The sequence below is a fragment of the Hevea brasiliensis genome, chromosome 3, assembly GCF_030052815.1.
Source record: "Hevea brasiliensis isolate MT/VB/25A 57/8 chromosome 3, ASM3005281v1, whole genome shotgun sequence".
In the NCBI taxonomy this organism is placed as follows: domain Eukaryota; kingdom Viridiplantae; phylum Streptophyta; class Magnoliopsida; order Malpighiales; family Euphorbiaceae; genus Hevea; species Hevea brasiliensis.
The window spans coordinates 116,054,126-116,080,047 of NC_079495.1; the positions used below are offsets into that span (position 1 = coordinate 116,054,126).

The 25,922-nt window shown below is 33.9% G+C and overlaps 1 protein-coding gene across 6 annotated transcripts in view; it reads right to left on the minus strand.

Annotated features, from left to right (window-relative positions):
* The window catches only part of LOC110671948 (uncharacterized), a 43,337-nt gene that overhangs the window by 9,310 nt on the left and 8,105 nt on the right, over window positions 1–25,922 (minus strand). Inside the window, exons 1-8 of one of the 6 annotated variants that reach the window (XM_021834581.2) lie at window positions 22,537–22,677; window positions 22,158–22,410; window positions 19,125–19,486; window positions 9,775–10,053; window positions 9,586–9,652; window positions 7,606–7,634; window positions 7,309–7,517; window positions 6,583–6,701 (exon numbers count right to left, since the gene is read on the minus strand). In XM_021834581.2, the coding sequence (XP_021690273.2) occupies window positions 6,583–6,701; window positions 7,309–7,517; window positions 7,606–7,634; window positions 9,586–9,652; window positions 9,775–10,053; window positions 19,125–19,486; window positions 22,158–22,386 (1,294 nt within the window). In that variant the 5' untranslated portion in view covers window positions 22,387–22,410; window positions 22,537–22,677. Of the gene's footprint in view, window positions 1–6,582; window positions 6,702–7,308; window positions 7,518–7,605; window positions 7,635–9,585; window positions 9,653–9,774; window positions 10,070–19,124; window positions 19,487–19,753; window positions 19,788–22,157; window positions 22,678–25,922 lie in introns of those variants that run through there. The other 5 variants (XM_021834582.2, XM_021834579.2, XM_021834583.2 and 2 more) reach the window with 5 other exon arrangements.

The following is a 25,922-nucleotide window of genomic DNA, read 5'->3' on the forward strand; positions in this document are numbered from 1 at the left end:
GCAACCGTATTATGAGTTTTCTTGCAGCCTTCCTTGAGTATGAGATCGCTAAATCTCAGATTCTTTCCAGTTCTGAGATTTCCTCTTTGCATGAAACATTCACACGGGTCCTTCGTACAGAGAGTACCCAATCTTCACAGCCTGCCAGTAGTGCTCTTATTAGCCGTAATCCAAATGGACAACAGGGTAATAGAAGAGGAAGTAGAGGAGGAATTACGAACAGCAATGTAATCAGCGTAATGGAGAGGCTAGTTCTAATCAGGACTCAAGAGCAGTCATTTGTTATTATTGTCATGAGCCTGGCCATACAAAATATAATTGTCCGCAACTTCAGAGGAAAACTCAATTTAATATTTCTGTGCGCATATTAAGAAGTGACAATGCTAAAGAATATTTTTCAGCACAATTTCAATCTTACATGACACAAAATGGCATTCTTCATCAGTCTTCCTGTGTGGATACCCCATCCCAAAATGGCGTGGCCGAAAGAAAAAATCGACATCTTCTTGAGGTAACTCGTGCTCTTCTTTTGGATGAAAGTTCCTAAACACTTTTGGGCGGATGCGCTTTCTACGGCATGTTTTTGATCAATCGTATGCCGTCTTACATCCTTAATGGGGATATTCCTTATCGCTTTGTTCCTACAAAATATTTGTTTCTGTTGAACCCGTATTTTTGTTGTACTTGTTTTGTACGTGATGTTCGTTCGCAGTTACTAAATTGGATCCAAAGTCTCTCAAATGTGTCTTCCTTGGGTACTCCCAGTTCAAAAAGGGTACCTGTTTCTCTCCTACTCTTAATCGTTATCTTGTTTCTGCAGATGTCACATTTTTGAGTCCACTCCATTTTTTCTCAATCATCCGGGTATGAGAGTCGGGGAGGAGGATGATATCTTAATATATCTTGTCCAACCAATGTCTAGTCCTCTCTCACACTGTTTCTTGTTTCTAGACCTACTCGGCCTCCCGTTGTTCATGTTTATTCCAGGAGATTGGAGATTCGACTCGAGATCCTCCACGATTCGCCGTTGAGAGATCCTGTACCTCATCGATCATGATTACGATCTAGATTTACCCATTGCTCTTCGTAAAGGTAAACGTTCATGTACTTACCCTATCTCTTCTTTTGTTTCTTATAATCAATTGTCTTCTTGTTCTCGGTGTTTTGTTACTTCTTTAGACTCTGTTCCTATCCCTAATCTGTTGGTGAGGCCTTTGTCTCATCCTAGCCAGGTGTCTTGCTATGAAAGAGGAAATGGAGGCTTTAGATGCTAATGGTACATGGGAACTATTGCCTTTGCCCACCGGTAAGAAAGCTATTGGTTGCAAATGGGTATTCTGATGAGTAAATCTGATGGTTACGTGGCTAGGTTAAAAGCACGCCTTGTAGCAAAGGATATGCTCGGACATATGGGGTTGATTACTCGACACTTTTTCTCCTGTAGCTAAACTTATACATTCGCTTGTTTATCTCTTTAGCAACTACATATGATTGGCCCTGCACCAATTGGATATCAAGAATGTTTTCCTTCATGGTGATCTTTCGGAGGTGTATATAGAGCAACCACTTAGCTTTGTTGCTCATGGGGAGTTGGGTAAAATTTGTAAGCTACAAAAGTCTCTTTATGGCTTAAAAAAAAGTCCTAGGGCTTGGTTTGGGAGATTCAGTGAAGCAGTACAGGAATTTGGTATGCAAAAGAGTAAGTGTGATCACTCAGTATTTTATAAGCAATCTGAGGCTGGTCTAATTCTCCCGGTAGTCTATGTGGATGACATTATCATCCGGGAGTGACTCTGCAGTATTTCATCTCTTAAAACCTTCCTCCAAACCAGATTTGGACTAAAGACTTGGGATTATTAAAGTATTTTTTGGGTATTGAAGTTATGAGAAGTAAGAAGGGTATTTTCTTGTCTCAAAGAAAATATGTCATCGATCTATTGACAGAGACAGGAAAATTAGGTGCTAAGCCTTGTAGTGCACCAATGACTCCAAATTTACAAATGTTAGCAGGGGATAGTGAGTTGTTTGAAGATCCAGAGAGATATAGGAGATTGGTAGGAAAATTGAACTACCTTACTGTCACTCGTCCTGACATTGCTTATGCCGTTAGTGTGGTAAGTCAGTTTATGTCTTCCCCAACTGCTGCTCATTGGGAAGCCTTGGGACAAATCTTGTGCTATCTGAAGGGAGCTCCAGGAAGAGGTTTGTTATATGGTAATCATGGGCATTTGAATGTTGAATATTTTTCCGATGCCGACTGGGCTGGATCTAAGGTTGATAGGAGGTCAACTACTGGATATTGTGTTTTTGTTGGAGGAAATTTGGTGTCTTGGAAAAGCAAGAAGCAGAGTGTAGTTTCTCGATCTAGTGCTGAATCCGAATACATAGCCATGGCACAATCAGTATGTGAGGTAATGTGGATATTTCAATTACTAGATGAGACAGTTTTAAGACCCCACTGCGAAATTGTGGTGTGATAATCAGTGCTCTCCATATTGCTTCTAATCCAAAGATTTCATGAGCGGACCAAACATATTGAGATTGATTGTCACTTTGTTCGTGAAAAGATTCAAAAACAGATCATCTCAACAGGACATATCAAAGCGGAGAGCGATTAGGAGATATTTTCACAAAAGCTCTGAATGGAGCTAGGATTGACTACATTTGTAACAAGTTGGGCATGATTAACATCTATGCTCCAACTTGAGGGGGAGTGTTATGGAAAGTCAATCATTATATTATTTCTGTGTATATTTTGTATTCTGTATTCCTATTTAGGATTTCTTATTTAGGATTTCTTCCTAATTAGTATAACACAATTATAGGAATCAATTGTATATAAATACCCATGTACAAATTAATTGAAATCAATGAGAATCATCTCTTTCTACACTCCCTATTATCAATTCTTGAAATGCACAGTAAGTGGGAAAAAAATTCAATTTTACAGTTGAGAGCTTTTGTAATAGAACTGACAGACAGAAGGTTAATAGGAAAGCTAGGCACATGTAAGACAGAACCAACACTTATAGTAGGAGTGCATTTAATGGAACCTGTTCCAGAATAATTAGATGAGGATCCATCCGCAATGCGGACTTTTTCTTTGCTTGAACATGGAGAATAGGATATGAATTTATTCAAAGAGCCTGTCATATATTTGTTTGCTCCAGAATCTATAACCCAAAATGAATTATTATGATTGGCAAGAAAAGCATTACCTGAGTTGACAAAGTTAGAGAAGGCAACAGTAGTGGATTGTAATTCAAGCTGTGATAGGAATCATCTCAGAGTCTATACCTCTTCATTTGAAAACATCCTAGTGATAGCAGTATCTGCAGAAACACTCACAGCCTCAGATACATTTGCTTGTGATCTAGCAGAGCCCATCATTTTTCCTCCACGCCGTTTAGTTGGGCGGCCGTGCAGCTTCCAGCATTGTTCTTTAGTGTGCCGAGATTTCCCACAATAGTCACAATGCAAGTGATCCTTATCTGATGGACCATATGATTGTTCTCGTAAGGAGTTAGCAGCTAGTCCAGCCTTATCAACAGCTGTAGAATTGATCATAACATTCCTTCTGCTCTCCTCCTGCTAAACATAAGAGTATGTCTACTTTAAGGTGGGCAAAGGATCCTTACCAATCACTTAAACCCAAACCTGATCATACTCCACATTTAGCCCAGCAAGAAAATCATATATGCGCTACTTCTCAACCAATTTCTAGAACTTAACTACATCAGCCGAACATGAAGCCTGAAAGTCCTGATAGAAATCTAACTCTTGCCATAGACCACTCAATTCCGCATAATACTGAGCAACAGTCAATTCACCTTGTTTCATTCCATGAACCTTGTTCCCAAGCTCATAAACTCGTGCATCATTCCTAACTTGAGAATAAGTCTGAGAAACAGCACTCCAAATAGTAGCTGCACTGTCCAACAGTAAATACCCACGACCTATATGAGGTTGCATAGAATTAATGAGCCATGACATAACAAGAGAGTTCTCCGACTCCCAATGGCTGTAGGTAAAACTAGCACTTTCTGGCTTTTTTCTATCTCCAGTGATATACCCCTACAGTCCTCTAGCCTGAATGAACAGTAGACAAGATCTAGACCATGCCAAATAATTAGTTCCATCCAACTTTACAGAACTAATTTATAAAGAGGGATTATCACCAATAAATCCAGCCTTTGTTTCAGAGGCTTCCTTCTTTTCATCAGTCATTTTTCAATTAAAAGAATAAGTACTAAGACAAAAAGTAAGAAACTGGGCAATGAAAGATACCCAAAAAAATAAATGTGCAAACCAGGTATGGAAACACGTTGGTCAAAGGCACGCCGGACAAGGAAAGTCATCGGCAAGAGGCGCAGTCGGAGAAATCACCAGAAAAAGGGTGCACGAGCCGGTGCGCAAAGAATGACGCTAGACTTCTGGAGGCGCGTGAGCTCACGCGCTTCACCAGACAGCGGCTAGACTCCGGGCGTAGGCCGATCGGCTGGTGTCCTTCCTCCTCAGGTGGGTGGTGACAAGCACCTCCCTTCCTAGAACGATGTAGAAGCTAGACCCACAAAAAAAAAAATTACCCATAACTACACTGTTCACGCCAAAAAATTTTGGCACTGCTCTGATACCATGTAGAAGACAGAGAATTTGGAGAATATCTTTTATATTTCTTCATACAAAAATGATTTACAAGCATTCTAATTTATATACAAAGGCTAGGACTAACTAGGAAACTAATAATATCCAATAAATACAATGATTCCTAATTATATTTTAATTTACAACTAATTTATACTAATTAAGGGATTTACACAAATTGAGAAATTCTAACAATATTTTTGGCCTCAATTGCACAAGGATGTAACCAAGTTTGTCATGAAGTGCTTTACTTGTCAACTTTTAAGAGTCAATCTCAAAATACTAGTTTATACATGTCTTTGCCTATACCTGAAAATATTTGGGAAGATTTGTCCATTGATTTTGTGTTGGGATTGCCAAGAATACAAAGGAGTGTGGATTTAGTATTTGTGATTGTTGATAGATTTTCCAAGATGGCATATTTTATTCCTTGTAGAAAGACTTCCAATGCAATTCAGCTGCAAAATTGTTCTTCAAGGAAGTGGTTTATTTGCATGGGGTGCCTAAATCAATCACTTGAGATTGAAATAGTAAGTTCTTGAGACACTTTTGGAGGACTTGTGGAAACTTTTTTATTCATCTTTGAATTTCAATAGAATAGCACATACTCAAAGTGATGGCCAAACCAAAATAGTCAATCGTACATTGGGAAATTTAATTCGAAGCATTTGTGGAGATAAACCCAAGCAATGGAATGTGGCTTTGCTCCAAGCTGAATTTGCCAACAATAGTGCCATTCATAGCGCTATTGGAAGGTCTTCATTTTCAGTGGTATACACAAAAGTATGTCAACATGCTCCTGACTTGGTCAAATTGCCTAAAGAAGATAAAGAGAGTGTAGCAGTCAAGCACATGGTGGAACAAATTGTTGAGATGCACAAAGAGGTGAAGTTGAAGTTAGAAGAGGTTAACAAGAAGTAGAAAGAAGCAACTGATAAACACAAGCGAAAGCAAGTGTTTGAGATAGGTGACAAGGTGATGGTGTTCCTAAGGCGTAAAAGGTTTCTCGTGGGTTCTTATAGCAAGTTCCAACTGAAGAAATATGGACCTTATGAAATTGTCAAACGAATCAATGACAATGCATATGTTGTTGATTTGCCAGATAGCATGAGAATTTCGCAAATTTTCAATGTAGCTGATTTGTATCCATACCACTCCACGGATGAGCCTTTGTATCCTGCTAATAACTCAAACTCGAGGTCAAGTTTTTCCCAAGTGGAGAAGACTGATGTGGAATGTATTAATGACAATTTTATTGAAAAATGGGAGAAGGTTCAAAGGAAAAAACAAATGAAGCATTCTAGAGCGATGGGAGAAAAACAAGTTTGAGGCAAGTTTGGGTGGGCAGTAAGAGGAGCTACATTTTTTAATTATTATTTTTTTATCTCCAGCAGTCCTAAATCAACATGGACTCCCTGTTCAGCAAGCTACAATGCAGTAATTATTCCGAAATTAATTTTGAGGCTTTTTCTGTTCTATTTAGCACTCAATTATGTCTCCTACTTAGGGTAGGACTAGTTAATTTCCGACTTTATCTTCATTTTCCAAATGTATTTGGATTTAGTTTAAATTTCTATTTAGTAGAGATGTTTCCCTATTATGATTGGGAGTCTAAAACTCTATAAATACTCCCAAATCTATGAATTTCAGATTCAGATTTCAATTAATAAATTTTCAGTATAGATTTTAATCTCAAATTCTTTCTCTCACGTGTGTGTGTGAGTGATTTATCTAGCTTCGCTGCGTCACGGGAAGCTAAAAAACCTTTAAATAATGGCCATTATGCGACGTAACGGTTATTCTTTAAAACCATGAACAGGACCATCCGAAGATAGTAAGACACATATCTTCTTATAGAATAGATGACAAACAGTAGCTGATGTAAACTTGTTCACATAACAAATATGTTACACATAAACTGATTAGAAAAATTCTTACCACTTCGATGTGTAAAGGATGTAACATTCACTATCCGTGAACCAACAGGGCTGTTTCTCAGAAGTGGCAATAGAAATTTGGTCAGAGAGAATGCACCGATGTAATTTGCAGCCATCATCCTGGGAAAAACCATGTCAGCAAGAAGTAATCTATCAATCAATAAGGTTAATGCACTAAAAATATAACATTTGCATTTCTATTATTTAAAACAGCCTATATACATTTGCACAAATACAAAATAAAAGAATGCAATGCCAAAATGCATGAAAGAAATCAAAAGTAATAGGCCTACAAAAACAACTCAAACAGGGAAAAGAGTACTTTGATGCAAGGGTGTTTCAGCTCCATGAAAAACATGTGTGACCGAACTGGCCAATGCTGGGATGAAGGGGCTCATTAGCATACTGAACACCCTTTTTTAGGATTTAAAGGCTTAACAAGGGTTGAGGGTCATGGAAGTGGTGACATTAGGCATAATAAAACAGCCCTAGCCTCTCAACCCTACCCTTTACATTCAAAAAAGATGAAGGGCCAACAAAAAAGGAAAAAGAAAAAGAATGAAAGAAGAGAAAAGAAACTTTTTTGAGGGTTGTGGGGGAAAAATGGGAAGAAAAAGAAAAATATAAGAAACAGCAAGGAAAAGAAATAAAGGCATAGAGCAATCTTTTAGCAATTAGCATGAAGAAAGCTTCTCATCTGAAACGAAAATGGAGAAAAAAAAATTACTGATCATAGCCTTCAACAGTGAGACGATGTGATGTTGCCAATATCCCAGCATTGTTTATCAGGAGTTGGATGGAAGAATGCATAAAGGAATCCAAGAGCCACTTCTCCAGTGAGCTTTTGAACTTTAAGATTGACTGGAAAGATGATATGTCAACCTCAAAAACTTTGAGCTGGGCATCCTCATTCTGTTTTTTTATCCTCTCCACAGTCTGTCATACAACTAATATGAGGAAACATAAAGAAAAGTTCAATTTTAAAAACAGATATATAAAGATAAGTTAATGATGGGAGATATACCTCACGTAACAATTTAGATGACCGTCCAACTGCAGAAAAAGTATTGAGTTCAGCTACTATTCATACAACTTATATAAAAATCTTTTCTAGTTCAAAGGTGGAGAAACTGTTTCTATCATGATTTGACAAATAACTACCATATGTTGTGTCAAGCATCAGAGTAATTTATCATGACTACAAAAATAAAGCAAAAATAAAGCATTATAGAATGTATTTCAAACTTTCAACACTTCATTAATCACACAACTGATATTGTTCTATAAACATAGATTAAACAATTCAATATTTATCTCTAAACAAAAAGCAATTACAACTTACAGAATGATATTTAGCATAATCCAAGACAGTCTCCTTAAATTTTCACATGGTCAAATTATTATTGGTGTGTTGGTGGTTATATAGTCATCTGAGGTATTATAACGTTAGGAATTGAGCTATAGTGACATGGCTGGAAGTTAATTTGTTGTTTTTCAGAATAGTAGTAACTTATGTCATTTTGATTTTGTCAGATTGATTGCTAATACTATTTTTCTGGTATCCAATGTACTTGCTTATGCTCTATGAGAACAGCATGTATTAATATCCAGTATTGAGTTGTAATCATTAATTCCTTGCCAAAAAACTCTCTCTCTCTCTCTCTCAATCTTTCCCCATCTGTTCTTCCTATTTCTTCTCATTTTCCTCTCTGTTCATGCTATTTCCAAGCGGCTAAACACCATAAGACAGGCCTGCAATTTCAGGATCCAACAACTTTGATTTGTCATTCACATCATTGTTTCCTTCATATGCCATTTTAGCTAAAAAGCGATAGTCTCTCAGGATCCAACTTGGCTCTAATACCAAGATTTTAGAATCTAAAATTACAGGTCTAACTTATAGTGTTTAGAACATAGCTTTAAATATTTACAGGTTTTTAGAAGCCCCATCACCTGTTAAGCCATTACCTGAAGGCAAATCCTGGTTTGCATTGGTATCGGCCATTACCACTTTTATGTAATGGTAACAGCAATTATTTACCGTTAAGTAATGCTAATGGCTGTTACGCCCAATAATGCAGCAGCTTCAAAAGGACAACAGGTAAGCTTTCTTCATTTGTTTTCATTCTGTGTATTCCAGCTTGCCAACCAGTGCTCCTATCAAATTTTCTCTCAAAATTTCACTCAAATTTCTCCTTCTTTCTACAACAAATCACTCCCTTCTTTTTAAAGCTGAGGTCATAATAAATATTTCTATTCTCTACTACTTGTAAAAGGTGAGTATTTTTTTTTGGCATTTTTGTTGAAGAAACTTAGATTTGATGTTAGATTTGTTGTTAAATTCATAGTATGAAGCATTAGTTTGCCTGATCTATAGGTTTATGTTTTTCTTTTTTCTAATTTGAACTATCCTTCAGAATTAATTTTACTAAGATACATTATTAATTACAAAATAACATCTAACTTGATGTATTTATGCTTTTGTTATATAGTTGTGTATCTTAGTTTTACTTGTATCTACCAATATCTACTCATTTCATGAACTTTATAAATTTTTCAAAAAAAATTTACGTAGCACCAGGCTATTACCATTACATTATGGCCATTAGAAACCAGTTTCCTTTACCTACTACTGCGACTACGACCTCGACCGCAACCACAATTTAAAACCATGGTTTGGAAACTAGAGAATAGTGAGAAAGAAGAGGAAAATGAGAAGAACTAAGAAGTTGAGAAGAGGAAAGAACTAGAAGCTTATTGTATTTTAAATCACATGCTAAATACAGTTCAATATGTGCCATTTATAGCGGCTATTTTTGGAACGCAAAAGTAAATTTGTTAATAAACAGCAGAAATTACAACTATTCTGAAAAAAATAAAACAATCAAAACAACAGAAGTAATAATTTACTTCCAGCTCAGTCACCACCATAGCTCAATTCCTAACATATAAATAGCTATACAAATAAAATAACATAAAGAGGAAAAGAGAGACAGGCAAATACCAAGAACAATAAAAAAACCTTCTTTTGAAAGAGCATATGCAGCAGCCGCACCTAGACCAGATGTAGCCTATAGCAATGGTTAAAACAAAAGAAAAATATGCAATATGTGAATTATTATGCGTGCAAGTATATGAGTTTGTGCAACAATAAGAAAGCTACCATTTATACAGGAATGCAAGGATAGCTTACACCAGTAATGATGCAAAGGGGTCTGCTGGGCCCATTTCTTGGAGGACGGCAATGGGGATAGGCATCAGAACTCTGCCTAAATGCCCTTTGGCAAAACAATTGCAAATATGAGGCAAGGAGAGAGATTGTCCAAAACACGGCCATCCTCCAAAATTCCACCGAGTACATGAAATGCAGAGGCTGCGCCAGTTCCCTCATCACCATCTTCATTCTCATCGTCCTAAGCATAAATGATGACTTTGCTATAAGGTATGTATCTTGGACTTTGGGCTGACTAACCTGGTTCCAAGACCAACTGCCTTTGATATTACAATTCACTAGTAAAAGCAGCTAAGCATATTGGATAAATTTAAGGACAAGATCAAAGCATGAAAGAATTTCTATCTGATACATTATTGCTGATTACAAACGTGAAGAAACCCAGATAAGTTATTGTAGATGTGACTTAGACCATTACTATGTATGTATTGTTGCAGATGAAGTAACAACCAAATAGAAAGAAAGAACAAAAAAAGACAGATCAAGAACAAAAATAGATAGCAAAAGTGTAGGCGTACTCTAGCATGGCAATAGACAACGACAAACTACCATTTTTGTTGCATGCAACCCTCTTTCCCTATGAATGAATACGACCTGGAGATCTACTAAATACATGCACTTTAATTTTAAGGAAAAATTAAAGAAAACCATTTATTGTGGAAATTTTAATTTTAAAAAGTTTACCACTTCTACTCCAGAGATCCAAGGTACAGGGTACTCATACGTGTGGGAAAAGCGTTAAACACCTCCACAATCGTCCCTAAATAAAGCAGGTAGATTTAATTTTATGCTAAAAAAAATTAATGATTATAATTTTAAAATAGAGCTTAAATTATGATATTTGTTCTTTCTGTTTGTTTAGAAATAAAATCCATCAATGCAGGAACACATAAATATTTCACTATTAAGATAAGTTAAATAAAATAGTAAGTGAAGAGACCGTAAAAATGAGTTTTGACTCCATTTTTATTTTGTCTTAATAATTTTGAAAAAAAAAAGGTTGTTGATATTTTAATATTATTTTTAAAAAAAGTACATGAAAATAATTAAAATAACGAAGTTAATGAATACAAAAAAGGGGCTTCCAAATTTGATAATTGATGAATTTTGACAAGAGAGAACCATGATTCTAAAATGTTTTAAAGATGACAATAGAAGTAATTTTGCAGGAAAATAAAATTGAATTTGGAATCCCTTACTGAAAACTTAAATTTGCTTAAATTGAAAATGGGCGTGAAAAAAAACAAAAAACAAAAAGTAGACCTTAAGTCCTTTGGTAGTTAAAATTAAATTTTGCTTAAAATTAGAAGAGATGGATTTTGAAGGTTAAGCCATACCGTCAAAAGTGAAAGCCCTTTTAGAAAATAGAGATAAAACATGAAATTTTGATTTTTTGCTAAACATGATTCAATTATTATAAACAAGACATTGAATCAACTTGGATCAAGAGTCAAATTATGCCTAAAAAGTTTAATCCATTAGCAGGTATTCTCACTTAACAAATCAAAGTCTCATCATTGGCAATGATTAACCATAATTTTAATCCCTATTAATTCAATTACCTAGCAAACATGCATGTACATTTTTATTATCCATAGATTTTGTTAAACCTAATGTATTTATTGTAAACAAGAAATTGAATTAATATGGACCACAACTTCCATTTATTTTAATTTGTACCTCATTTAAAGGAAACATGTTAATTAATGACTAAAGAGTTTGACCCATTAGTAGGCACTCCAGCTTAACAAATCAAATTCTCATCATCAGCATTAATTAAACAATTTTAGTTCATATTAACCAAGCACAACATATTAAATATACATTTGTTAGTTACAGATTTTGCCAAAAATTTGGTAAAATCTCCCCTAAAAATCAAACATTTCCCAATTTAAATCAAACTCAAAACCTGCTGCACAGAAATTGTCATCCTGGCACGCACACTTATTCACACATCTTCTTGCACACATAAGTATAAAACACACAAGCATAAAACTATAATTGGCGTTAAGCTCAACTAAAGATTGTCCTAGGTTTCAAGTAAGACTTTAATCTAAAAGTACTAAATTTAAAATGCAACTACTTGCAATTCCATCTAGCAAATTATTTTTATCTGTTTTTACTTTACCAAAACTAAATTCTAAATGAAAAGGGATAGGGAATTCTCATTTGGAAGATAGCTTTGAGAAGAAGTTTAAATTAAAAAGACCCAAGGGGACCTCACCAACAGAATTTTATAAGAATTTTCTTTTAGGTGACGCAAAAAACCCCTAAACTATTAAAGTGAGAGGGGATTTTTGTGAAATGATTTTAGTGATTTCGATAAAAATATTTTTTTATTCAATTAATTATTTTTTAATAATTTAGAAAATTCAAGGGGTACCCCTTATATAAGTAGTTTAAAGGGAACCCCCTTAACCACTAAAAATTTGATATTTTTTATAGAAAAAAAAAATTCTTCTTTTTTAATTAATTAATTTTTATTAAATTAGATAATTCAAGTGGTACCCCTATTTAAGTAGCTTTAGGATACCCCCTTAACCACTAAAAAATTCAAAACTTTTTTTAACTGAAAAATTATTTTTTTAGTAACTTTTTTAAAATAATTAATCTTTATTAAATTAGATAATTCAAGGGGTACCCCCATAACTACTATAAAGAAATATCCCTTTTATATAAATTTTTTTAATTAATTATACTTCATTAATTTTGACAATTCAAGGGGCAACACCACCCCCCGCCCCCCCAAAAAAAAAATAGGTAGTTAAAAGCGAACCCCCTAGAACCACTAAAGATTTTTTAATAAAAGTAATGGTAATAGTGATTATTAAGAAAATTCACAGAGAGTACAACATGTACATGTAATAGAAATGAATTTCCCGGGCCACAAACACCGCATTGTTTCAAGCATTCTCTTATTGCAATATTATCTTTGCATCTTTCTCTACTTCAAAAATACCAACAAAACCATCTCATAATAATTAACAGAAAAAAAGGCAATGATTTCCATTAACAAACAAAGAAATATAAACCATAACAAAAGAAACAGCAAAATGTATTTCAGGGGTTAAAGACAAGAATATCATAATTTTCATATTTATCATACTAGAACATGAACTTCGGGTAAAAATCTATCATAAGCAAAACTATGAGAACACCAATTTGTAACAACAAAAAATGCAAAGCTACAAATTCATCACAAACCAATATTAGTAGATCTATAAATACAATTGATTCTCATTATTGCACGCCCATAACAGGGTTCATTCTCGAGACAAGAATCAAGGGAGTAGAAAATGTAGTATAGCCAAAGAGAGATTCATTATGAAACAAAATGGACATAGGACAAAGCTCTTAAAACATATCACTGTGTACACTACTGCAATAATAGAACTCAATCAATCTTTTGTGCATGGAAGCATAACAAACAGTTATTAAAATCATAGAATGGAATTCATATTAACATCAAGGCTCAAAACATAATCTTTGCCTACAAGAATATTTAAAAGCAATTTTTTAACTTCTGAATAGGAGATTCAAATGAACCTCTATGTGGAAAGGCAGGGCAACAATCACCTATTGAAGTGGATAGCATCGGTTGAGCTGAGTCATATGGAGTAATGTGTGGAAGTTTCACCATAAACTTGCTAGGCTCAAAAGCTATTGGGAAAAGGACGCAATCTGCAACACGCAGTAGTTCGAGGTGGCGTCGCTGATGGGTCTGGCCAAAGAAAATGAGCTAAGCCAAAATGGGTCCTTAAGTCAACCAATTGAGGAGATGTTCAGAAGCTATGGGCCCTTTCTAGCATTGCTAAGGATGGATTCAAAGTGATTTAGAGGCGAGTTGGATTCAATGAGCATGAAATGTGATGGTGGCAAACGTTGAGGTAGAGCTAGGTTGGATGGAGGAGTCGCTGTCTCCGTGATAGCATCACAAGAGGTGAGGATGGAGCTAAGTGGCATTCTAGTTTAGGTTAAAAAAAGGCTATTTGTGTTTTTGGGTGAAACGGCATTGATGGGAGACGTTTTGGGGCTTAAGCAGAAGAGTTTTTATGAAAATTCCTAAATCTAAAGGTCAAAAATTAAAATAAAATAAAATAAATCAAAGGCCAAGATCAATTTAGAAAATTTTTTTTCTTTTACTTTTAATCTAATGGTCCCAAATAAAAGGGATAAAAAGATTAATGGTTGAGATCAAATGAAGACTACTTTGTCTTTATTTCTTTTTATCCAAGGGTTAAGAATTTATCTTTACAAAAAAGAATCAACGGTCTAGATTAGAGAGTACTAATCTTTGTCTTCTTTTCTTTAACAAATGTTTCATCAAATGCTCTGAAATTAATTCCCAAAATATTTGAGGGCTAGGATTAAAACGTACCTTTTTTTGCATTTTTGAATCTAATGGCTAGAATTGGAATCTTAAAATCAATGGCTAATAGTAGTCTCTTTTTTTTCTCTCTCCTTTTTACTAAACATTAAATTAAAATTAAAATTGAAAGTGAAAGTGAAATTAAGAATAAAATTCAAAATTAAAAAAGGAGTTGAGGTTAAAATTAAGATTTGATTGAGAAATTTAAACTTCAATACTAAAATGAGAATTTGATTAAATTTGAGTTAAAATTGAAACTGAAACTACAAGCTAAATTTCATCAAACTTAAATATGAAATTAAAGTCAAAAGTTGAATTAGTAAGGACATTAAAATTAAAATTTTTTTTAGGCCGTATACACCATTTCACACCTGAACTTTATCAAAAAAACCTTGTGACATCCAAAACTTTAGAACACCCCATGACACACCTCAACTCCTATAAAGTGAAATTAAGATATCCTAAAGACCCTAAACTAAAAAGCGTGAACTCCAATCGCGCTGATATAGCAATCTGCTAACTAGATTCCAAATGGTATCTTAATTCTACTTTAACAGAAATTAAGGTATGTCACGGTACGTTTACAGGAGTTGAGGTGTTTCATGATACATTTACAGGAGTCAAGGCGCGTCATAGAACGGTTTAAAAGTTTAGTGCCATTAAGTTTTTTTTGGGTAAAGTTCAAGGTTAAACTTATGTATTCAGCCATTTTTTAATCTCTTATAACTTTTTTATTTATTTCATTTTTTTTCCTTTTTTTTTAATTTTTTTGGATTTTTTAAAAAGGGACCAGACAAAATATGAAGTCTACAACAATAATCCTTTTCATGTACATTTTAGCATGTTTTCTTTTAAGTTAAAACTCTAATTTGACCATTGACAAGTTTACTTTTGAAGGATTTGCATGAAGAAGCCTAGACCACTTTTGGTAATGTTGAGTTTGTAAGGAACTTTCTAGCATGAAACATCATCTGGTAACATAAATTTTCTAAATGAAATCGTTTTATCCTGGCAAGGGATGGACATGGGTAAATAACAAGAGTGTTTACAAACCTCTCATTATCAACAACTAAAACACTAGTCACATGTATGTAAGAACTTAAATACCAATTATTTTAAATGGGATTCATATCAAACGTATGCTCTAAGATCCAAATTAGCAATCTTCAGTCAGTATAAATTTTCCTTACCTCAAGTGATTCCAAACTATAACCAAAGACTTACAAAATATGCAACAGATTAAGAAAATGTGGATTAAATGAAAGTGAGAGAACAAGCAATCTGATTGCTATCTAAGGAAAAGAAGAGGATTACAAAACCCAGAAACATTTTCAAAACACATTTAAAAGTCTAACAAGAGAGAGTTCTATTTTGCATTGTTTTCTAAAATTAATCCATCAAAATTCTGCACAAAAATTCACTTGCGAGATAGCAAGGCAAGCTTGAAATTTACAACTATCAAGGAAAAGCAGCAAGTGAGCCCTAATTACTTTCCCAAGTAAAACCTATAGGATTAAACAAGGAGGATAATCCACCCAAGACAAATCAACAAGGAGTAAGCAAACAAAGCTGAAAGAAGGAGGAAGGCTACATACCAAATCATCCAACAAGCAAGCGAGTGCTGGTTATTCCTCAAGAAGCAAAAATCAACTAACAGTCAATCCATTCCCAAAAGACACAGCAAAAGGAAAGGCAATTCAACATCCATATATGTGATTAAAATCTGTATCTAGCCTCTAATATTGTGGTTTATCTTTGATGCACTTAGATTGTCTACATTAGTCATAGATAGCACTATCTTCAACTTAGATATCAAGTAATATAGGTATGGACTAATGATTACTGGCAAATTAAAATAATGATACAAATGTGATGGAATTTCATCCACTCTTTAAAATTAATAAAAATTGGTGAAATAGCAATCAAGTGATAAGGAAAATTGAAAGGAATTTTGTTACATATTGGAATAGGTATTAGACGAAACCTGGTAACAATTAGAAGGAAGTTAGAGACTGTTTAGATATCTGGAGAGTGCAACAGAAGTTGTTTAAGAAGAAGATAGTTGGCGGGAACAGTTTATTTCAGCTGGAACAGCTGGAATTAGTTGACAGGCTGTATAAATACAGCCAAACAAACAGCTATTGGAACATTTGAAACAATGTCAAGAAACCTAATAAAATTCTCATTATTCCTACACTAAATTCTCTCATTTCCGCAAGTTCTTTCTATTCTTCTATTTCTTTTTTCTTTTCTTTCTAAATCCTGTTAGGGCTTCAAAACCCTAACAAATTGCTGCCATAAATAATAGACAGCTTTGAAAATAAAATTGAGAACCACATATTCTATTCCCCATTTCTAGGAGGCTTAAAATTTATTTAAGACAGTGCTAGTCTCAAAATATCGAGAATAGCCAGGTAGAAAGAAATTATATCAAGTGTACAAGATAAAAGATTGAAGAAATGATTGAAGAAATGAAACAGAAGGCATTTTCAAACATAAACCTCAAGTTTTAATCTAAAATCAGCACTGTGCAGAGAAATAGGAAAAATGTCTAGGGAACATGCAGAACTGAGGTAAATTAAAAGCAATGAGAAATCAAAATGGGCAAAGGCACATAAATTGTGAATCTCACCAAGTTCATAACAACAGTCAACAAGTAAACGATGACTAGCTCAAAAAAAAAAATCAGAAACTGAATAAATCATTATACATACCATAAGATACAATAACTCAAATAAAGAATACAGCATAAGCACACCAAGAAAATCCCATATCTACATAGCATTATACTTTCTAAACTTCACTTCTATTTACTCGTAATTAGAATCTTTCAAAAACATTTTTTTATTACTTAAAATAAAATTTTAAATGTGTAGACCACTACTTTTTCCATTTTTTAGGTCAATAAAAACTATTTTTTTATGTGGACTCATTAATTTTTTATTTAATTATGCCAATAAAAAACTTTAAATTACTTGAACATTGACCCATTAAATTTTTTACTTTATTAGGCCAATAAAAAATATCAATTAATAATGATTATAACATTTAGATATATAAGCTAATAACGAATATAACAACTAAACCTAGGTATTTTATATACTTCGATCATTATTTAATTCTTTTTAAATTCTTTTTTATTACATAAAAATAAATTTAAAAAATATCAGTGACTAATTTTTCAAATAAGTTGAGCTAATAAAAAGATAAGTTTCAAAATACTAGAATAAGGACTCATTAAATTTTTTATTTAATTGAGCATTAAAAAATAACCTTTTAAAATTTTATTAAGATTTTCTTGAGACTAAACGTTAGAGACAATTAAGAACATACCCACATTTAACGTGCTCTAAGTTACAAATTAAAATTTTGGAGCAGTTGTATCTCTATTTCAACCTTCGAGTTTGGTGTTAGATGGATACAACATTTAGACCTAAATGTTTTGAGTATTGAACTCACAATTTGAATCTTTTTAAAATATTTTTTTCTCACTTAAAAAGGAAATTTTTAAAATATAGGCAACTGATTTTTCAATTTTGTTAAGTTAATAAAAAGTAATCTTTTAAAAATTAGAATATTGGCTCATTAATTTTTTGTTTAATTGAGCCATTCTGAAAAACATTTAAATTACAAGAATACTGCCCCATTAAATTTTTTTACTTTATTGAGTCAATAAAAAAAAATCAAATTATGATGATTATAACATTTAGATATATGAGGCTAATGACAGATGTAACAAATAGACCTAAATGTTTTATGTACCTCGCTCAAAATTTAATTTTTTAAAATTCTATTATATTACTTAAAAATAAATTTAAAAATATTAGCAACCAATTTTCCAAGTAAGTTGAGCCAACAAAAAAAAGTTTTAATTTATTAAAATATGGTTCGTAAAATTTTTTTTATTGAATGTGGCTAATAAAAAAATCCACCTTTTAAAATTTTGTTAATATTTTTATAAAGGTTAAATGTGAGAAACAGTTAAGAGCATACCCACATTTAAAGTCTTCTAAATTAAAAATTAAAATTTTGGAGAGACTGTTGCTCATTTTTAATTCTCGACTTTGGTATTAGATAGATGCAATATTTAGAGCTAGGTGTTATGTGTATTGAATTACAATTTGAATTTTTTAAAATATTTTTTATGTCTTAAAGGAAAATTTTAAAAATATAGGGCCGCTAATTTTTTTAATTTTGTCAATCAATAAATACTAATTTTAAAAAATTAGAATATGGACTCATTGATTCTTTGTTTAATTTGGCCATTGAAAAAACTTTTAAATTATTAAAATATTAGTTCATTAAAATTTTTACTTTTTTAGACTAATAAAAAATATTAATAAATGACGATTATAACATTTAAATATATAGGGGCCAATGACGTATATGACAACTAGACCTAGGTGTTTTATATATCTCGATCATAATTTAATTCTTTTTAAGTTCTTTTTAATTACTTAAAATTAAATTTTAAATATATTGGGGATAAATTTTTTAACTAAATTGAGCCAAGAAAAACACAAGCTAGCTCTCATCATTTTAATTGGGCAAATTCAGAATTAAAATGGAGATGAAATGAAACTCATCAACTCAACATTTAGAAGAGCAAAATTTGCCTTTTCTTTTTGCATAAACTATTTAACTATTTAAGTTGAAGCTCCAAAACATCAAACCAGGTAAAACACGAAAAAATTTGGATGGGCGACTCTATTCACTAGAGTCCAACGGAACTTATATGCATTATTTTTATTTATTAATGCTTCAATTTATTAATTTATCCATTGAGCAATCACAGAAAACTAATCATTAATTTATATTTTTTATTATTAAAAAAATTAGCTGATATTTCTTCCTATATATGCCCCTATGATCTGCATCAAAATAAAGAATCATCCTTTGATGAACTAACTCTAAAACAGCTTGCATGCAAACATGACGATACCTGAATAAGATTTCTCAGCAAAATAATTCTCATCGCCTCTGAAATACCCACTCCTATTCTTCCACTGATTTCCCTGCAATAGACCCACCAAGCCAATTGCCATTTTCTACCAAATCTTGACTGCACATTCATCCGCACACGCCAAGCAAACAGAGTTACCAAAAGCACAAAAACCCAAGCGAGCATAGGTGAGGTGATCTCAAATCGAATAGCAGGTGCCAGAAGCGGTGAAACAGCCCACAATCCTATAAGAGGAATAACTAACCAAGGCAGCATAGTAGCAACCCGGCGAGACCACATCTGGATCACAGGGAGTATACACATTGCCAATTCTTTGTAATTGTCTATATAGACCAAACCCCCTGCAAAATCAATGTAGACTAATCATTCAATCAGATGGATAAGAGCGAAGATAAAGAAGGAATAATTTCCATTAACAAACAAAGAAATATAATCTTTTGTGCATTGAAGCACTACGAACAATTATTAAAATCATAGAATGGCACTCATATCAACATCAAGGGCTCAAAACATGATTTTTACCTACAAGAATATTTAAAAGCAGTTTTTAAACTTCTGAAGAGGAGATTCAAATGAACTCCTATGTGTAAAGGCAGGGCAGCAGTCACCTATTGAAATGGAGAGCATCGTTTGAGCTGCGTCGTGTGGAGTAATGGGTGCAAGTTTCAGCAGAAACTTGTTGTGCTCAAAAGCTATTGGGAAAAGGACGCAATCTGCAACACGTAGTAGTTCGAGGTTGCGTCGCTGATGGGTCTGACCAAAGGAAATAAGCTAAGCCAAAATGGGTCCCTAAGTCGACCAATTAAGTAGATGTTCAAAAGCTATGGGTCCTTACTGGCATTGCTAGTGATGGATTCAAAATGATCTGGAGGCGAGTAGGATTCAAAAAGCATGAGAGGGCATGGTGGCTGACGTTGAGGGAGAGCTGGGTTGAATGGAGTTGTTGTCTCCGTGATGGCATCACAGGAGGTGAGGATGGAGCTAAGTGGCATCCTGCTTTAGGTTAGAAAAAGGCTATTTGCGCTTTTGGGTGAAACAGCATTGATAGGAAATGGCAAAAGAGCTTTTATGAAAATTCCTAAATCTAATGATCAAAAATTAAAATAAAAAAAAAAATAAAAGGCCAAGATCAATTTAGACAATTTTGTTTCTTTTTCTTTTAATCTAACAGTCCCAAATAAAAAAGATAAAAAGATTAATGGTTGAGATCAAATGAGGACTACTTTATTTTTTTGTCTTTTTTATTCAAGGGTTAAAAATTTATCCTTACAAAAAGATTCAACGATCAAGATTAGGGAGTCCAAATTTTTTTCTTCTTTTCTTTAACAAACATTTCATTAAATGATCCGAAATTAATTCCTAAAATATTTGAGGACCAGGATTAAAAAGTACCTTTTTCTTGTATTTTTAAGAAAACCTAAATCTAATAGCTAGAATTGGAACCTTAAAATCAATGGCTACTTTTAGAGCTTTTTTTTTCTCTCTCCTCTTTTACTAAAACTAAATTTAAATTAAAATTGAAATTGAAAGTGAAATTAAAAATTAAATTCCAAATTAAAAAAGGAGTTTAATTTAAAATTAAGATTTGATTGAGAAATTTAAACTTCAAAACTAAAATGAGAATTTGATTAAATTTGAGTTAAAATTGAAACTGAAACTACATGCTAAATTTGATCAAACTTAAATATTGAAATTAGAGTCAAAAGTTGAATTAGTAAGGACATTGAAATTATTTTTTTTTAGGCGAATACACCATTTTAGCTGAAACGGCTGGCATTAGTTGACAGGCTGTATAAATACAGCCAAACGAACAGGTATTGGAACATTTGAAACATTGTCAAGAATCCTAATAAAATTCTCATTATTCCTACTCCAAATTCTCTCATTTCTGCTCTTTCTTTCTATTCTTCTGTTTCTTTTTTCTTTTCTTTCTAAATCCTGTTAGGGCTTCAAAACCCTAACAAATTGCTGCCATAAATAATAGACAGCTTTGAAAGTAAAATTGAGAACCACATATTCTATTCCCCATTTCTAGGAGGCTTAAAATTTATTTAAAACAGTGCTAGTCCTCAAGATGTTGAGAACTAGATAGGTAGAAAGAAATTATATCAAGTGTACAAGATAAAAGATTGAAGAAATGAAACAGAAGGCATTTTCAAACATAAACCTCAAGTTTTAATCTAAAATCAGCACTGTGCAAAGAAATAGGAGAAATGTCATGGAACATGCAGAGCTCAGGTAAATTAAAAGCAATGAGAAATCAAAATGGGCAAAGGCACATAAATTGTGAATCCCACCAAGTTCATAACAACAGTCAACAAGTGCACAATGACTAGCTCAAAAAAAAATCAGAAACTGAATAAATCATTATACACGCCATGAGACACTGGAACTCAAATAAAGAATACAGCATAAGCACACCAAGAAAATCCCATATCTACGTAGCATTATACTTTCTAAAATTCACTTCCATTTCATCCTAACTCCACTTTCACAAGCTAGCTCTCATCATTTTAATTGGGCAAATTCAGAATTAAAATGGAGATGAAATGAAACTCATCAACTCAACATTTAGAAGAGCAAAATCTTACTTTTCTTTTTGCATAAACTACTTACCTATTTCAGTTGAAGCTCCAAAACATCAAACCAGGTAAAACAGGAAAAATTTTGGATGAGCGACTCTATTCACTCGCGTCCAATGGAACTGATATCCATTAATTTTTATTTATTAATGCCTCAATTTATTAATTCATCCATTGAATAATCGTAGAAAATTAATCATTAATTTATATTTTTTTATTATTAAAAAAAAAATTAGCTAATATTTCTTCCTACATACGCCCCTATGATCTGCATCAAAAGAAAGAATGATCCTTTGATGAACTAATTCTAAAATTCTTTCTCCAAATCCACCTAATACTCAAGAAAAAACATGTCAACAGCTTGCATGCAAACATGACAATACTTGAATTAGATTTCTCAGCAAAATAATTCCCATCGCCCCCAAAATACCTATTCCCGTTCTTCCACCGATTTCCCTGCAATAGACCCACCAACCCAATTGCCATTTTCTACCAAATCTTGACTGCACATTCATCCGCACACGCCAAGCAGACAGAGTTACCAAAGGCACAAAAACCCAAGCGATCATAGGTGAGGTGATCTCAAATCGAATAGCAGGTGCCAGAAGCGGTGGAAGAGCCCACAATCCTACAAGAGGAATAACTAACCAAGGTAGCATAGTAGAAACCCGGCGAGACCACTTCTGCATCACGAAGAGTATACCCATTGCCAATTCTTTGTAATTGTCTATAAAGACTAAACCACTTGCAAAATCAATGTAGACTTATCATTCAATCAAATGGATGAGAGCGAAGATAAAGAAGAATACACAGATGATTGCACTGATTCATGGCAGAGATGAGCAAGAAGCAGAGAGGATTGGAGAATACTGAGCGTTAGAAAGATTAGGACACAAGGAGCTTTGTGGTAGGTGGGGATACCGATAGAGTGAAAGGGTTGGAAGTATTGAAGGGTATTTAATCGTGAATGGTTTTTTTTAGTCTTTTCAGGTAAAACTAATGGCTAAAATCTTTTTTTTTTTTTTTTTTTCATAATGGCTAAAATCATTTTAACGGACAGTTTGACTTAAACTTGAACATGTATGCCATCCTTGGTCGAATTTGACCATACATCAAACTCTGCCACTCATACATCTGTCTTCAATGCATTTATGATGGGTATATCACTGCAATTGAACAGTTTCTATTCAGTAATTGGATGTGTATCTCTTTACTATATATGCACATAGCATTGATATTTTAAACATAATAAAATATATATTTTTTATTTGAGTCAAATATGCAAATAGACGGAGTTGCAATACACACTAGTACAAGATATTTGATGCATTAATTGTTATTGTAGAACAGCCCTTGGGCATTTCTACAAGTTTGCTACCTTTCCATCACAAATGTCCAACAATCAGATAATCCAGGGGAATAAGGAGTCAAGTCAGCAAATACAATTTTTTCATTATAACAAGGAGATTTGATTTTGCATATCAGAGACGTACTTACCAGTAAAATAAAGATTGAATACCCTTGCCATCACTCCAAACATCATAACACAAATGTCTATTGTTAGGTAGAAGCCTAGAGAGATTATTCCTGGAAACTTAGAAATGAGATGAGATGAGAAATAGAAGAATTAGACTAGATGAGAAAAGAAAATAAAGATTAAATATGAGAAAAGAGTAGAGATTGAAGATGAGAAGTATTATGTTATTGATTCAACTACTGGATATCAAAATACAGAAGGGATTCTCCCTTTTATACAGAGCTGGCATAACTGCCTCTAGCCAGCTAACCCATTCAGTTATCCAAAACTAATCTTCCCCTCCAAGCTAATAATATTTCCCTCCAATTACTAACTACCCAAGCCCACTACTTGTTTATCATTATTTCTCTTCTTTCTCCTACAATACGTAACAATACCTCCCCTCCTAGAATCTTTTTGTCTCCAAGAAGATTGAAATATAGGAAATTGAGTCTAAATAAAAGACTTGTCCTCCCATGTAGCTTCTTCTGCAGGCAAGTGAAGCCATTTAATTAACCCTTGCAGCACTTGTTGGTTCTGCCTGGTTTTAGTTCTGACTTGCAAGACTTGCTCAGAGGCTACCACTACCATGTCATCTTGAAAAGAGGGCAAATCTTGGAAAATAACAGCCCCTTGCCCAACCTTCTTTTTCAAAAGTGAGACATGAAAGACAGGGTGTATAGTGGCCTTATCAGGCAACAGAAGTTTATAGGCAACAGATCCCACCTTAGTTATTACTTGAAATGGACCATAAAACCTAGCAGCCAACTTAAAACTTTCCCGCATAGCCAAAAGGTGCACTATACTACATGTCTGAGATAGACCCAGTCCCCAACTTCAAAACTTCTTTCTGATCTTTTCTTGTCAGCATATTGTTTCATTCTATTTTGGGCCATCAGTAAATTGTCCCTAATAATTTGAGACATACGCTGCCTCTCTTGAACAAAATCAGACACAGCACCTACTGAAGTAGTTCCCAAAGGTAGAAATATCTGTGGAGCTGGCTTACACCCATACAAAGCTTCAAAAAGAGACATTTTCAAAGTAGAATGATGGCTTGTATTGTACCACCATTCAGCTAAGGATAACCATTTGAACCAGGAATGGGGATGTTGATAACAAAGACACCGCAAATACCCTTCCAAGCTCTGATTTAACCTGTCAGATTGTCCATCTATCTGGGGATGGTATGTTGTGCTATAAGCTAGCTTAATTCCCAACATCTTAAAAAGTTCTTTCCAAAAAAGGCTAGTGAAGATCTTATCTCTATCAAAAATGATTGTCACAGGACAACCATGCAACTTGAAGACTGATTCCAGAAATAATTTAGCAACATCTAAGCTGAAAAAGGGTGCTGCAGTGCTAAGAAGTGAGCATATTTAGTGAACTTGCAGATTACTACTAGGATGGTGTCTTTGCCCTTGGACTTTGGCAACTGCTCCATAAAGTCCATAGTGACATGCTGCCAAGCTTGAGTTGGGACATCCAAAGGCAGCAATAATCCTGGTGTAGTACAGGTTTCAGCCTTACATCTTGCACAAGTGTCACAACTTCTCACCCATTCTATCACTGATTTTAACATAGCAGGCTAGATATGTGGCATTGATACCAAAGTGGCCTCCCAAGTGGGAATTGTGATAAAGAGCTAATAGATGCTCCTTTAAAAGGCCTGTACTACCTACATACGGCCTATTTTTATAGAATAATAACCCATTTTTGAATGAAGAACCAGGATGGGCTTTGTCATCAATGGAAAGATGGGAAATCAATTCAGTAGCTATAGCATCATCAGTATAACTATGCAGCAGCTGTGACATCCAAGTGGGCTATAGAGAGGAGTGATGAATGGCCAATAGAGTGTTGTCCAGATCTGCAGGCCTTCTAGATAAGGCATCAGCTGCTTTATTTTCAACTCCTCTTCTATATAAAATTCTGTATTGCAACCCTAGCAATTTAGAAACCCCTCTAAGTTGTAAATTTGTATGTAACCTCTGCTTAAGTAAGTGTTTAATACTTTTGTGGTCAGTTTTAATGAAAAAAAGGCCCTACTCCAAATAATGCCTCCACTTTGTAACAACAAAAGTGATGGCCAGTAGCTCCCTTTCATACACTAACAATGACCTTGTTTTTGGACCAAGTGCCTTAAAAATAAAGGCAATGGGATGCCCCTCTTGTTGTAGGACAGCCCCCATACCAGTCCCACTTGCATCAGTTTCTATTATGAATGGTTTAGAGAAATTAGGCAAGGCCAATATTGGAGCTTGTGACATAACAACTCTAAGGTGCCCAAAGGCCTGTTGTGCCTTATCATCCCAAAGAAAGCATCCTTTTTTAGCATGTCAGTAAGTGATTTGCTAATTAATCAATAATGATGCATAAATTTTCTATAGTACCCAGTCAACCCCGAAAAACTCCTCAATTCCTTCACAGATTTTGGAACTGGCCAAGATACCATTGCTTGTGTCTTTGCTGGATTTATAGACACTCCCTTTCCAGAAATAATATACCCCAAATAATCAATTTCCATCTTCCTAAAAAAACACTTACTAAGCTTAGCATACAACTTTTGCTGCTGCAACACCTTAAAAACTACTTCTAAATGTTTCAAGTGATCTTCCCAACAAGAACTATAAATCAGAATGTCATCAAAGAAAACTAAAACAAATTTTCTAAGGAAGG